General features: G+C 35.4%; 1 protein-coding gene across 4 annotated transcripts; it reads right to left on the reverse strand.

The window, feature by feature from the left end:
• Positions 1–1,667: 1,667 nt before the first annotated feature.
• On the reverse strand, positions 1,668–5,939 carry LOC127791164 (glycine-rich RNA-binding protein 2, mitochondrial-like). Of its 4 annotated transcripts, none has more exons than XM_052320996.1 (6): positions 5,830–5,924; positions 5,436–5,617; positions 4,099–4,236; positions 3,933–4,001; positions 3,179–3,285; positions 1,668–2,471 (listed from the first exon to the last, which is right to left on the reverse strand). In XM_052320996.1, exons 3-6 carry the CDS (start codon positions 4,232–4,234, stop codon positions 1,944–1,946), a joined length of 840 nt encoding a protein of 279 aa, XP_052176956.1. In that variant the 5' UTR covers positions 4,235–4,236; positions 5,436–5,617; positions 5,830–5,924; the 3' UTR covers positions 1,668–1,943. The 4 variants fall into 4 exon arrangements, with proteins under 4 accessions (XP_052176956.1, XP_052176954.1, XP_052176955.1 ...); XM_052320994.1 differs by lacking the exon at positions 5,830–5,924 and adding an exon at positions 5,794–5,811; XM_052320995.1 differs by lacking the exon at positions 5,436–5,617 and having other exon boundaries at positions 5,830–5,939.
• Between the last annotated feature and the right edge of the window lie 9,915 nt (positions 5,940–15,854).

Genomic DNA, 15,854 nt, shown 5'->3' on the forward strand with positions numbered 1-15,854 from the left:
CAAAAGCTTTCAAGAGTTCCTTATTGTTTATATCCATCAAAAAGATAAGAGAGATTGAGTCTATATCTTTCCATTCTTCTATCTCTTTGTAAACTCAAGAGAAGAGTTAGTAATCTTATATCATCTTATATCTTATCTTGCATTTTTTATTTACATTTCCTTTGTGATATTGTAAATGTTAAGCTTGATCCTAATAAAAGACATTGGTTGTGGCTAATCCTATTTAAAACCCATTGGTTGTAAAGGTTTATAGCTGAGCCTGTTTTAAAAACTAGCAAAGTAAGTTGGTTTGATTAAATTCTTGGTGAAAAGCCAAAATAGTGGAATAGACATAGCCAAACCACTATATATCCTGATGTGTTGCTATTTTTCAATTCTTTTTACTTTTGACTTTAAATTTTTACTTTTGATTTTAAATTTCTCAAATTCTTTTAAGAGTGAAAACTTAATTCACCCCTCTCTTAACCTAACAAAGTTTACATTATGGATGCTTCTCCAAAGAAAGTTCATTATTGATAATTCTTCTTCAATCAAGAGATAGAAGGAAATATATATTTTCGTGCAAAGAGACGACGAAGAGTGATTCCCTTTTTTGACCAGGTGGTCCTTAAGTAAGATTTGTGCTTAGAAGACTAAGCTAATTGAGTATGAAGAAAGGAGTATGTCAACCTTGGTTGGGCTTTCAAAGTGATTTTCGAGCAAACCTTGACCTTAGGTTTCTCTGCACTCTAGGTCCTTGGTCTAGGCCTCGGAAGACTATTCATTTGCGTGTCCGCATACGTTGTGTATATGGAACCTTTTCCATTTCTTTGTTCTTTTTTAGTCATTATTAGGATATGGATTTGGTTATCATTATACGTTTTCCATTTCTTTGTTCCTCTTTTCGTGTACACTCAAAATATTCAACTTTTGACTTTAAAATTTCATGAATTTTATATTTCACTAAATAAGTTTCTAAACTATTTCAACTTAGCCACAATATTCTCTTTGTTATTAAATCCATTATATAAGTTAACTTACACTTCCTAAACAGTAGACCTTTAATTTGAACGCCCACTAAACTTTATTTTTTGCCAAATCAATTTTTGAACTTTTCCAAAATAATCAGGACACCCGCACTGCAAGAAACAACATTAATTAAACTAATATTTTAGTTTAATTAATGTTGTTTCTTGCAAAGACCATATTGAAAAAATTTCGAAATTGAATTGATAAAAACTAAAGTTCAAGAGATGTTTCACCTAAAAGTCCAAAGTTTTAGAAGGTAATCAATTTACTTAATGCCCTTAGTAAAAAAAATAGTCTAGTAACTAATTCAAGAAAGTTTTAAGAGATTATTTTGATGAAATATAAAATTATGTGTTCAGCAATGAAGGTGTGGCAAGCCTAAGCCATGGAGAGATCCCCTGGAGGTCTCTTTGGCCCCACACTCCCTACTACTTCAACACTACACCGCACAAGCACTGCCATTCTTCTTCAAAAGTCCAGACACTAATACTGCATTTCATAAACAAAACTACATATCTTTTTTTTGTTTTCTTTGTTTTTTTTTTTTCCTGGTTACCTCTCTTTGAATAATATGAGCACAACCACCAGCAAGCTAAACGTAAAAGTAAATATCAAGAAGGAATGTGAGGCGACTAGATAAAATGCCCGGGAACTTGGAATTGTTCTAAAAACAAGCACTTTTTATCAAAAGCTAACCACTGCACCCAACATAAAATGTACTTCACAGAGCGAAAGAAGACAGCACACATAATGGAGAGACGGGGCGGGCACACATAATGGAGAGACGGGCGGCAGGGGAATAAGGGAAAAAAAAACAAAGGGCAAGGGTGATCTTCTAATGATAGTGGTGAATTGAACGGAAGGAAGATAAAGACACATTCAACCGCTTGGTATTTCTTAGTACCACCACAACAATTGACTACCTCTTTCAGGAATCACGCTCTTCTGCTGGCATAGTCATCACCATCATCATCAGCATTGTAATCACCCTCTACTGGATCCGAACCATCCACCATTTGGCTGCTGCTGCTGCTGCTGCTCTCAGGACTATATCCTCCTAATCCTCCTCCTGTACTACTAACACCATATCCACTGCTCGTGAAGCTGCTGTTCTCCACTCCACCATCCCTGCTACCACCATATATATCACTTCCACCACCACCACCAGCAACACCAACATGGCCAAAATTTCTGCTGTGCCCGCTGTTCGGGTAACTGCCACCCTGGCCATAGTTCCCTCCATAACCGTCCCCACTGCCTCCACTTCCATAGCCCCCTCCACCATAGCTGCTACCACCGTATCCTTCTCCACTGCCATAGCTACCAGAATTGGCCCCTCCATAGCTTCCAACGCCACCATAACCACCACTTCCATAGCTGCCTGCACCATAACCGCCACCAAAGCCACCAGTTTGTGGTCTATCATTTGCATAATTCACCCTTACCCTACGGCCATGCAGGTCCTGGCATGGACAAGATCAATGTCAGGAAAGGTCCATTATAAATTACTGCCAAAATAGGCTTAAACAAATATACCATCTCAGGAGTTAACAAAACACAACCTATGCGCCTTAATCTCATTTGGTGGGGTCAGCTTCACAACAGCTAAAGCCATGAAATTAAAATGTACAGTCATTTTTCATTTTCCAAACTGTATGGCAACCTAAACATCTAAATATGTTTCCTAACATAATGTGAAGTCATAAAACATACTCAATGTTAACATTTGAAACAATCCCCACTTAACCAATGATTACCATCATATGGAAAAAATAATATCAATAAAAGCTACTCTCAAAGAATGGGGGCAGAAAAATATCCAGCTGAAATATGATAAAAGGGAGAATCTATTTGTATACTCTTTCATGACCTGGACTTACAAGGAGTTCCATACAAGAGGAAGCATGCACTTAATCAAAAGTAGCATTTGGTAGATTATAATTTTCTTCTTGCTTGCAAAGATACTTGAATTTTTTTTTCATGGGCCATGGCCAGTGTTGTATTATAATTATAAAGTTCTCTCAGCGTCCACAAAATCTCAGCCAAGAAATCATTATTTACAAATTATGGAAGAAAATTATGAAAGCTATAATCCCTGAAACTACTAGATATTTTCAAAACAATTCCAAGGTTGTTAACAAGACAGGGAAGAAATCCAAGTAATCAGTACCTGTCCATCCAATGCCTGGATAGCAGCAGAAGCCTCCTCGCCATTAGTATAAGTAACAAACCCAAATCCTCTGGATCTTCCAGAATCACGATCTATAATTACTTTCGCTGCCATGAATGTTAAGCAGGTCATAAAAAGTCGTTCAACAGGTCAAAACATAAAACTTGGCCTAAACACAAGAACATTTCAATCCCCATAAAATTCAGCAGATATCCAATAAAAAAAGAATTTGTTTCCATACTGGATCGTAGGCATTTGAAGCATGAACATCAAGAATGATATCAATTCTTAAAGCTAGCAGGAATAATGATAGAATAGTAAGGAACATTAGTTAAGCATACAAACGTCTAATTACTACTGCAGCCAAAATGCAGGGAAACATGCATCCACATGTACAAATCCACAGCTACATAGAGAGATCTGCAAGAAAGACTTATAGATACCATGCGAAAGCATTGAGGTGATACACAAATACACATATCAAAATAAGAAGTTTACAAAAAAGTTAGCCTAGACTATGAATACCACACACACAAATATGTGGTCAAACAAGTCAGGCTTGATCCCATTCAATAAAAAAATGCATGTGAAGCCCCACAATCTTATTTGGAGTTGAACCCTCATTCCAAGGATGTTATAAAGTTTAATGCAGAAACCCAATTAATCCAGCAAAATAAACACAAGAAAACAAATAATATCAGCATGAATCACCTTTTGGGCTTACTTACAAAGTCGTGAGTTAACTAATATATACCTTCCACAACATCTCCATACTTATTGAAAGCTTCTCTCAGACTTGTCTCATCTGTGCCATATGAAAGTCCTGACAGTCAAAAAAAAAAAGAAAAGAAAAGGAACATAAGCAAATTACTATCAATAATGGGATTATAACAACCCTTTGACAGAAAAAGCAATTCCACCTCCAATAAAGAGTTTTGAAGATGACATGCATCTTATCATTTGGAAGACAAAAGGGTTAGACCCATAAATTTCAGATTTGATATGCTTGCTCACAGTCTGCCTGAGCATACTCCCAGTTTTACTCAAGAAAGACATTGCTGCAATCGAAAACCACATACACAAAATCTTAAACTCTCATCTTTAGCTTTCCAAGGATGAAAGTTATCTGTACCAAACAAAATAATAATAATAAAAGATAAAAACCTCACCCTACAGAAAAACAACACAATATCAGTTAGTTGATTACTCATTAGCAGATAAAATTTTCAAGGGGGATCATTGCACATTCAAGATCCACAGAAAATGACAGACTGGCTCTCCATGAATTAGGACTAAAACAATCATTTGGCAGTTAAAGAATATTTGCATGATCTTTTGTGTTGGTCACTCAAAGTTGATGTCCAGGCTTGAATGTTGAGAGACCAAGAGGAAAAACCTACATGGCTTAACACAAGAAGGTAGAGAAAATTAAAGCTATTTATACAAAAATGGGGAGATAGGATAGCAGGAGCACAAGAACTGGCCTTAAAAGAAGCTGGATGGGTGTGTTTACACTGCTTTTGATACACAAGAATTTATTCTCAACAGCCTTTCTTTTGACTTTTATTGAACTATTGCACTATGCTACATCAGCTATTGTGTGCATTTTTATAGGAATCAGACACCCTAAAGCCTTACTCTTATATTAGTAGTTGCATATGAGGACAGGACAGCACGTTCTAAACATTTATATATATGCACACAAATCTAATATACTGAACTGATATTATCATTTAAGATGTACTGAAGCTGTACGAACTTGCAAGGCTAGAAAATTCATTTACAACACAGTTACATAGCTGCTGCTTCAAACATTTTTAAAAAGCACATGGAACCTAAGCATCTAATTTTGGGTAAAAGGATCAACTACCAGTAACATTTTCCAAAGCTTGTTTTCTCTAACTTTTGCATCGAGACATCAACATCTATGCATATATTTCAAGATGAAGAAGCCACACAAACCCTTATAAAAAGTCCACCCACACACGCCCAACCACCCACTAGAACATTTTCATATATGAATATGCATATATACATGGATAATAAAGCCCTTGGCCAATCTTGGCATGCCTTTACCTTTACCTACCTTGGCATGCCCTTAGCATAACTCTGCTTGGTTTAGGTTATATATTCTGATAACCTAGCTTATATATATATGTGTGTGTGTGTGTGTGTGTGTGTGTGTGTGGATACACCCACACATTAGATATATTTCAGGAAGCCACACAAAACCATGCTTTATAGAGTCCATACACACCCAGTTGCCCACAAAAGTTCCACCCGTCGCCGTCTTCTCGGGTCGACAAGCTTTCAAGTCCCTATAGATTTACTTCTTCAGCAACTGCTGGCCTGGTTTAGTTACATAGGACAGACGAATATGTATGCATGTTTGTTGGTTCTCAAACTCTCAGCGACAAAACAGCAATCCACTTGTTGTTGCTGAGATACAACAATAAACCCAAATCGATAAACACAGGCGTAGGAAACAAACCCCACAGTTTATAGCCAATACCCAACAGCGGATAAATGAAAATACAGCATAAATGGCCCATTGAATCAACGAGCAAATTAGAATACGCAAATCCACATGTGCATATAAGGAGAAATAAATATACTTTTACATCAGGCAAATCGTTTCTGGGAACGATTACCTTCTTCGGCGTGGTTGAGTATGGCTTTGAGCTTGGCTTCTCTTTCTCTTTCCTCTGAGACCCTAGAAATTGTTTTAAACGGAACAGGGTTTAAGGGGCTACTTAGAGGCTGTTTGGCTTATCTTTTTTTTCCGTAGCTTTTAAGCTTTTAGCTTTTAAATTAAAAATTAGATAGTGTTTAATTTGATAATATGTTTGAATAATTGAAAAAGATGATAAATTATCAAAACTTGATAAAAAAATTAAAATAGACATAATATTGAATAATGTAGAATTTTATTATTAAATATTGATAAATTATATATATATAAAATATATTACTACTTTATATATATATACATATGCGCTACAGATGGGGGCGATAGGGACATAGACAGGCGACGATGAGGGTGGGGACGATGGCAGGCAGCTTCTAATAAGGCAACGGAGGAAGAGTTAAAGCAGATGAGACAGCGATTGATGGGGGTGATGGCTGACGAAAGCGATTGGTGAGGCAACGGTGACAGTTGAAAGAGTTAGGGAAGCAAAGCACCGAGAGGTAAATGTTGAAGAAGAAAGGCATAGCTAAAAATTAGTAAAACTGGCAAGGGTAAAATGGTAATTTTGTCGGTCAACACAGCTTATATATAAGCAGCATTTTGCAAAAGCTCCCCCTACTATCTTTTTTTAATAGCTTATAAGTTATATCCACAGCTTATAAGCGGTCAAATCGGTAAGGCAAACATCTTCTTAGTCATCTTCAACCCAACTTCCTATCACACTCAATATTATATTATAAATAATTTACTCCATATTTTAATTTTATCTGATAAATTATATATGCTCTAACCACACTCCTTATTCTCCTATCTATTTTACTCCATATTTCATTTTTTTATTAATAAACTTCAATTATATTTATTTTATCTTACTTATAATTTTCACTACTATAACAATTTATTATTTATTTGATAATTTAATAATAAATATGACGGTCCAATATTTTTATAATATTTAATATATTTGTAAATAAGTTTATTAATATTTTTAAAAAATAATTATTTAGATAACTGGTCACATTTTCGACTGTGAATTCATTTAATCTAAACATGAAATTATCTTTGAACACTTAATATACAAACTAATCAAATACACATATACACAAAATGAATAATTAAATACACAAAATAATTAAATACAAGCATATACAAAATTAATAATCAAATATACAAATCAATAATCAAATACACAAAATATCAATCACTCAATACAAAAATAAGTATAAAATATATATTGAATCACAAACCAGATTGATTTTGCATATGAAGAAGAAGCCACCGTCGTCGTTGTTGTAGGTGTTTGTCGTTGCCGCTACCATTGGATCTGGTGTCTGCAAGTTGTTCATGTGCCTGCAATGCTCGTTTTTTTTCGTCTCCATCGCTGTTGCCGTTGCTCATCATCAGTCATTTTCTCCTAATTATGAATCTGCATTTGTTATTGTTTGGACAAGACGTATAAGGAGCAATTTGAAGCTCAACACCTGTAGTAAGTAATTTGAAACTCAACAAATATTTAGCGAGGGACAAGACGTATAGGGAGAATTGTTGGAGTGGGTTTCCAACAATTGGCTCTCCATATTTTAGCTTGGCGAGCAATTTCTGCTCACATTGGAGATGTTGTTATAAGGAGAGTTGAAACTTATGTTATCCGTTGAATGGGCTTCAGGAATGTCTGGGCTCGTTGAATGAGAGAGGCTTTTGACAGCCCGTGCATACAAAGATATTTTATTGGGAATATCTTTTTGGTGAGTTATTTTATTGAGAATTCGAGTGTGTGAGCATTAGATTAGTAAAGAAAACGAGATTGATGCAGTTGTATTTACTAGTAGAAGAGTTGTGGCCAAAAACAGGCTCAATAAGGAGTCTAGATCTTACCCATGTTAGGTTTCTTGAAAGAAGGCTCAACTTAAAGCTAAGACTTGATTTATTAGGAGAAAAGCCAAATTAAAAACTCCAACAGGTCAAGCATATATAAGACCCAAGGTTTATCCTCTCAAGAGTCCTTTAGTCTCATTTTCCCCTTCTGCCTTCCCCTTGTTTTATTTTCCTTCCACATTTACAACTTATATTTTCTCATTAATAACAATTTTCCTTTTAAACCCTCACTCATATCAATTTGAGTATTGGAAGGTCTTTATAGGGGTATATTAATTTGAGTATTGGAAGGTCTATTCGAGGATGTCCTTACACAACCCAACCTTTTGTTTTTGTAAGTCTAAGCAAGAAATTAATTATGTCAATCCCAATTGTAACTAAAATACCTTGCATTACACGTTATTCTCTGTTTAAAGAGAAATATGGGTAAAGATGAATTTTGAGGAGATATAGAATGGCACAAGTAGACCATGAAGGATGACTCAATAATGTTTTAAGAATTTTCAAGGGTTTGAGAAACTTAAAGATTAAAAGTTCAAGGTTAAAATAAGAAAAAATAATAAATGTTGAGACATGTAATAAGGGCATTTATGGAATTGTGGAAATAAGATAGGGTCTAAGAGAAATAAATAGAATAAAAAAGGGGTTGACATGAGATTTCTTAAAGTTAAATGAAATAAAGTGAAAGTGGTAGACCCAAAAATGATGTGTGTGTGTATATATGTTATACGATGCTTTCTCGAAGGTTCCAACCAAGAAAGAGAGAAAGGAACTAAAGGAAGGAAAGAATGACCAGAGAAGAAAGGAAGAATAAGGAAGATAGTCAAAGAGAAGAAATGTCACAAGTTGTTGAAAAAAGTTGTTTGACTAATTACTCCTTTGATTTCTTTCATTTTTCCTTTGTTTCAAAGTTAAAATCCTCTTCATTACACCTATAAGACCCTTGGAATGTATTTATGTGTGTCGTAGGAGTAAGGGATGTCATAGAAATTAAAGTTGAGAGATGACACTTTATTTAATTGGTCTATTGCAACTTTCAGAGCTAATTTTGGTAAGACTAATCCCATAATTTCTTCAATTTGAGGCTATAATTAGATTCTATAGATTCACTAATATGCTAGGAAAGTCTTATGTGAAAGATAACGCCAACATTTAGCATATCATGTGGGTGGTTAGATTGGTTTTCAAACCACGAGCAAAACACAATAGAAATAGGAAACAAAACCACATGTAAGACTCATTATAGACAGCCATATGAAAGATATAAGCCATTCATAATAAAAAAGAAAAAGGTAACGATTACCTCTTGAGATGAAGATGTTGTTGCAGGTTGCTTCCGTTGCACCTATGTCCAGCCTTCACCGGTCTCTCATCGAATACCCGTGAACCACCTTCACGAACAGCCACGAGCCTCGTCTATTTCCTCTCGACCTTGCACCTTGGCTGTAATACCCTAAAAGTCCAGAGAGGAGTAGTATAAATCGAGGATAAGTAAAGAAGGAAATAACACTAGCTAAATACCTTTTAGGCTAAATGTAGGCAAAGAACTCCCGGGTTAAGCGTGCTTGAGATGGAGAAGCTCAAGAATGGGTGACCCCCTGGGAAGTTCGCATAGGTCTATCAGGGTAAGTTGTTCTGGTCCTTCTTATCGCTTGATGCGGGATGTTACAGGTGATATCATAGCCGACCCTTGGAGAAGGTAGTCCGATGAGGGCGGGGAGTGGCGCTAAGGCATGAGGGCTTGTACAAGGAGCGGCTCCTGGCCGATTTCTAGGATAACAGCCTCAAGGGAAGAAGATCTGGACCGGTTGTAAGGTCGCATGACGAGAACTTCATGTGCTCAAGAGAGGGAGAAAGTAATACCCCAAGATCCCAGAGAGAGATAGTATATATCGAGGATAAGTAAGGAAGGAAACAACACCAGCTGGATACTTTTTGGGCTGAATGTAGGTAAAGAACTCTCGAATTAAAAGTGCTTGAGCTGGGAAAACTCAAGGATGGGTGACCCCCTGGGAAGTTCGCGTAGGCCCATCAAGGTAAGTTGTTCTGGTCCTTCCTATCGCTCGATGCGGGCTGTTACATTGGCCCACCATGCCACCCTCAGGTTAATAATGTATACCTTAATACTGAATTTTGATGACATCTAACAAATGTATTATCGGACTAATGATGTATATCTTGGGATTAATAAAATGGTCATTTCTTCATTCAGTGTTCTCCAAATGTGTATGAATGAGTTCTTGATAGTCTTATTCTTAAGTTATTAAAAATATGTGACAAGGATATATAACTCAAGATTTTTTAAAAGTATTCTTAGTCCTTACATTTATCAAATAGAGGACTATGATGAATCCATTATGGATTAGCACATGATCTACTACATTTAATTAGTATGAGATACTAATGATAAAGGATGGTGAGTCACATACCAAACTACATAAGATGCGACTAGTAGACATATGGGTGGATGTTATTGAACATAAACTAAATGTGACGCTTGCGACATATCACATAGATGAGAGGATTAATGATATGTTGCTGGTTTTTTATTACGTGTCTGATCCTCAGACCAAAGGTGACAGAGTTGTCATGTGCACTAGTGTCAAAGATTTACCATTGAGTGGAATCATTCAATGTGAGAGGTGGGAATGCTTTCTATGTGATTTTTGTGTAGTGGTGTATAGAGGCAGAAGCTTATTGAGGGATTCATTGACCCCCGTTATGGGGTGAACATCTTATGCGATCGCAATTTATTGTGGTTGGAAAACCTCTATACAAGGTGAACATGATTGGAAAGAGTTTTTGATGTTGGAAGGAGTTCCGATGTGTCATCTCGACCACACTGTATTGCATCCTAGCATAGCTACTGAGTCTTGTGAGTTTAATCAGTCCATAACTCTCACTCAGTCTAGATATTAGTTAATAGAAGGATTATAGTGCACGGTAATTAAGAGCCCTAATATGTTGATTAAAGTATTGACTTCATTTCCATTAGGATCATTCTAAAATTATGCTAGAGGTTACTTAGGACCTTTTGGGGTATTATAAGGAAATTGAGAGTTTCTCATAGTAAATCTGATAGGTTTGAAATGCTATGGCACACACCCAAGAGATGGGGTGAATTGAGTAATTAAAATTTGATAGAACTTGAAAAACGTTTTGATACAAATTGAGGTTTTAGTGATTTAAAACATATATAATGACAAATGTAAATCAAGAAAGATAAATATGTGAATCAAGTGATGAATAAACGAATGCTTGGAAAGATAAAGATCAAAGAATGCAAATATAAGAGAACACAAAGATTTATAGTAGTTTGGCCTAACCCAAGCCTAATCCACTACCTTAACTCCTCACTAAGGATTTTGCAAACAATCCACTAAAATCTCCTATTTAATCAAGTAGGCCCTCTAGTCCAAGACTAGGAAATTACAAACCTCTTGCTTATATAAGCAAGCCCTCTAACACCTAGTTAGGAATTTCAACCCCTTACTTTAAAGAGCAAGTCATCTAACACAACAAGTTAGGAAATACAAGACATGTACAATAAAGAGAGAATCTAAAAGATAAATCTCTTAGTTACAATGTTTCTCAAAATACAAACAAGGCTTGAATAAATTGATATAAATAAAGATTAAACCCTTGAAGAGAGAAAAATGAAGCATAGTCGATGTAAATACAAATGAGAATAAATGTAAGCTCAAATCATTTTATTTCCATCCATTAGCCTTCTCAAGTTTATCCATGACTTGTATTTATACGCATCTCAAAATGTCTAAGAAAAAACTAGCCGTTTGTAACCGTTGGGATTTGAAAAACTAGCCTTTGGAAGCTTTCTGCGAAACAAACTGTTGACAGATTTAAGCATTAAGATAAGACTTAGTCAACATAAACTAAACTTATTCGATAGAATCAACAACTTGCACTCTATTAGTTGACAGAATGAAGGAGATAGTCAACAAATGCAAGGTATAACACATAGCTTAGTCGACAGAAAGAAGGACTTAATTTACAGATGCAAGAATTTAGTCGATAGATGCAATGTATATAGCCAACAGATGAAGCACTCAGTCGACAGATGAAAACTCTGAAGATACAATACATTACAACAAATTTACATTTTCTTTAATTTATATTTTACCTTCCATTTACTTTAATACATAAATGTAAATAAGAAAGTACACCCCATTTTGGATTCAATAAAAATATCTAAAAAATTAAAATCCATAACCATAAGAAAATAGAATTTTGATTTTAATACAAACTCGAGATTTAGCAAATTTACCACTCTCAAAATACATACTTTCTATTTATTGAAAAATTTATTAAAAATTGTTTTAACAATAATGAATATTAGCTATCAAAGTACCGGAATATAGTTTTTCAAAATGAAAATATTTTCTTATATGTCTCCTTATAATGTGTTAATCTTATAGACTTAGAGAAATAACATTTCTTGATTCATTTTGATACACAAAATACTATAATACTTATTTTTTGCTAATCTCCAACTAATATAGAAAATCATAGATCATTTTATTTTTCATATTCTTGACAAATCATAATCTCCAACAAATCATATTCTTGACAAATGACTTAGGGAATAAATTAATTTTGTTTTTCATCATCAAAACCAAATACATGAGTAAAATATCAAAATCGAAATGTTAGGTTGGTGCTAAAAAGTTTTGCATATCCTGATTGCTACATGGTAGTGAATCTAGAAGATTACACACATACTGGTTAACCATTTCTTTAGTGGCTAAAATACTTATAAATACCCCCTCCAAACTCATTTTTTGAGTATCCAAGTACTTCAATTGTATATCCAAAGCACCCGAAAGCTTTCAAACTCTTTCAAGCAAAGCATCCAAGCAATCCGAGACTTTCGAAATATTATTGCACATCCACTGAAGAGCCACAAGGTAAGAGGAGAAAAGTTCTTTAAATCTTCTACGACAAATCTGAACTTCTCCATTTGAGGTACAAATTTATTTAAATATTATTATCTTGTATAATTTGTTCTTAATTGCTTATTTATGTCCAAGTGTGGATAAATTATTTGTAAACATTTAAATTATTATTGAGGATCGTATAGGTTTTCTAGATCCGTTAAAATCTAGGTGAATCTAGTTTCCAATGTGAGCTAGGAAGAAAATCTTGAAGTAGTGGTTGCCAAGAACTCACTGTAATATAGGTGTGTATCTAGTTTCCAAAGTGAACTAGTGTGGAAATCTTGGTAAAATTATTTTAGTGGAACCCCAAGGGTGGTTAGACCTTTGGGAGAGTGGACTAGGTGTGTGTGAAGACACCAAACCACTATAAATTGTGTTGTGGCTTACATTTATTATTAATCTTAAATATAATTTATTATATTTATCAAATATATATTTTTCAATAAAATTATTAATCGAGAATATTTATTAAAATTGAGAAAAATTTTAATCATTCAATTCATCCCCTCTTAAGTAACCATACCTTAAGGGACCAACAGTGGGTACTAGGCTTTGTCGCTCATTTCACTTCACTCAAGGAATTAGTTCCCAAAATGATAAAGAAATTACAACGGAACGAAACTCGAAACCCGAGTGAGCTTCACATTTCTTTAGCTCACCTCACAACAAGTTAAAGGTGACCCAAGTATAAAATAATATAATACAAATTTGTTAAGTATTGGGGATTTATGGGAAATTCATTTTCAAGGTCAACCTTGGCTCAACCACACAAACGCCACATACAATAAGAAATCGTCATAATCACACATACACCACGCTGATTACCTGATTACAACTAACTAGAACATGTAGTGCCCAACAACACATACATTCAATACACATGAATATATATACAAAAATATAAATAGCATACAAAACTCGGGCAACAACTCTAGTTGCCACTTCATCATCTCGACATCATCCCTGCTTGCATCTAGACTCACAACATCTACAACACGAGATAAAACCTCATGAGTTACAATGACTCAGCAAGAGTGCAAATGAATGTAAACAAGATAATATATGTGATGTAATGACAAGTAAATATGCATGAATGGCGAGACATCACTACCCTTCGAACCCACATGTTTGAGGCATTAACCTCTCATAATACCCCTAGCATGCATCTAGTCTCTCCCTTGGCCATAGGACTCCACTAGACCACCTATAGAACATACACAACAGACAACTACACACAACATATATTTACCGATTTTACCAAACATTCGCAAGGCCGCCCACCCTTAGGGCCATCCCTTACCTGGCTTGAAGTCTCTTCTGCCATGAGCGAGAACACTAGCCTAAACTTCGAATCCTTCTAGGACCACCGCCTCCCCGATAGAACTTAGATGTAATCACACAAAAACGCCCATTGCATTAGAAATTAAACAGGGCCTAAGTTTTTACCATACCTTGTAAAAACTCACTCATCAATAATTTCCAAACAACCGCAACCAAAGGTTTAATCCAACTAATACTTATTCTACATTATCTCACATAATGTAAATAACTTGAAAGGAATTAATTAATTTACCATAGTCAATCTGGAGAATAAATATGACAAAATGCCCACACCGACGTTGCCTCATTGGTTGCCATCTTGTGCCCAAAACCTATTTCTGAGCCTCTGGCACGTCCTTCGAGCCCCAAACTAATTTTTAAAATTTCCCCCCAATTTTTTTGGAATTTTTTTTTACTATTTTTCCATTTTTCTCAATTTTCAAAAATTTATTTTCTTTTTCTTTCATCTTCTTCATTTTTCTTCTTCGCGACTCCTTCTTCTATGCACAGAGCCGCTGCCTATCGCCCTGCCAGCCACCATCACTACCAGCCAGCCCCCAATCGACCACCGTTACCGTTTCAGGCAGCCTATTCCAGCCAGCCACGATCGGCTATCAGGCCTCTCTCTCGATCCCTCTTCTTTCCCATACTCTCTACTCCCAACTCTCTCGGCTAAGCTGTGCAAATGGGAGAACCAAATTCTAGATTTAATTTCAATGCCACTGTAGCACACTTGGCCACCAACTTTCCCATATATACATATATATAAATATCACAAATTACATATTTACCCTATTCCAACTACTCATTAATTCCACTTAGGCATTTTTAGTTGCACTTGGACCTTTTAAGGCCTTAATTTAATTACCATTAAGCACCAAAATCTTGATTTCTCCAAAAATTAATAATTGACTTTTACTTGGAAGGACTGATTTCATCGATGTGCCCGCACAGGACCTTTTCTCCGCCTGAAAGCACTTCAAGGTTGCCTCACACACAAAACTGGACCACCCTCAGGGTCCCCTCGGAGTCCCGGACGTCCTTTACGACCATTCGGTATAGTCAACAATTTGGGCTTATACCGAAATTATTCTAGAAACTATTCCTGGTCTGATTACTTTCAACATTAATAGCCTCACCTCGAGACGCTCGCCAATCTCATGCCCTATTTCCTGGACATCCAAGTCTCAGGGAATTCCATGCCGTCGATTTAACAATTTTAATTAATTAATTTCTCGAAACTCACTTCTTGGGTTTTCTGAACCACTCAAGGTAATAATTGAAAATCCTATGTTTTCCAACACCATGTAATACCGGGTATTACATAATGCATTGGATTCGTGATTTCTTGTTATCGTGTGTTTTCAATCATTATGAAGAAATGATGATGATTGTTGTGTTGTTAAGAGTTAACAAATAGATCAACAATTTATTAAGAGTTAACAGAGGAAGACCTTTAAGAGTTAACGTGGGGCCTTGGTTCCATTAAGAGGTAATGGAAGGGCTATTAAGAGTTAATGACGGGTCTAGATGCAATTTGATAAAACTTTGAAAAAGAGCATAAAACAGTTGATAATTATTCTTGGATCGGTCAACAGTTTTGAAGGAACTGTTGACAATTTGCATTGAACAATCAACAGTTTGGCTCTGTGGGATAAGATCCTACATGTTTTTCTTCTATTGTTTTAGTCGGCAGAGCATTGAATGCTTTATTGAAGCCATCATGCATCTAAGAGACAAAAAAATTAGAAAGAGAACAAATTGAAGGAAGAAGAAAAGACACATTTTTAAGATATAGAAAGCTTTTGATGAAGTAATAAAACTGATATCAAACTTT

The sequence above is a fragment of the Diospyros lotus genome, chromosome 14 (genome assembly GCF_014633365.1).
Source record: "Diospyros lotus cultivar Yz01 chromosome 14, ASM1463336v1, whole genome shotgun sequence".
In the NCBI taxonomy this organism is placed as follows: Eukaryota; Viridiplantae; Streptophyta; class Magnoliopsida; order Ericales; family Ebenaceae; genus Diospyros; species Diospyros lotus.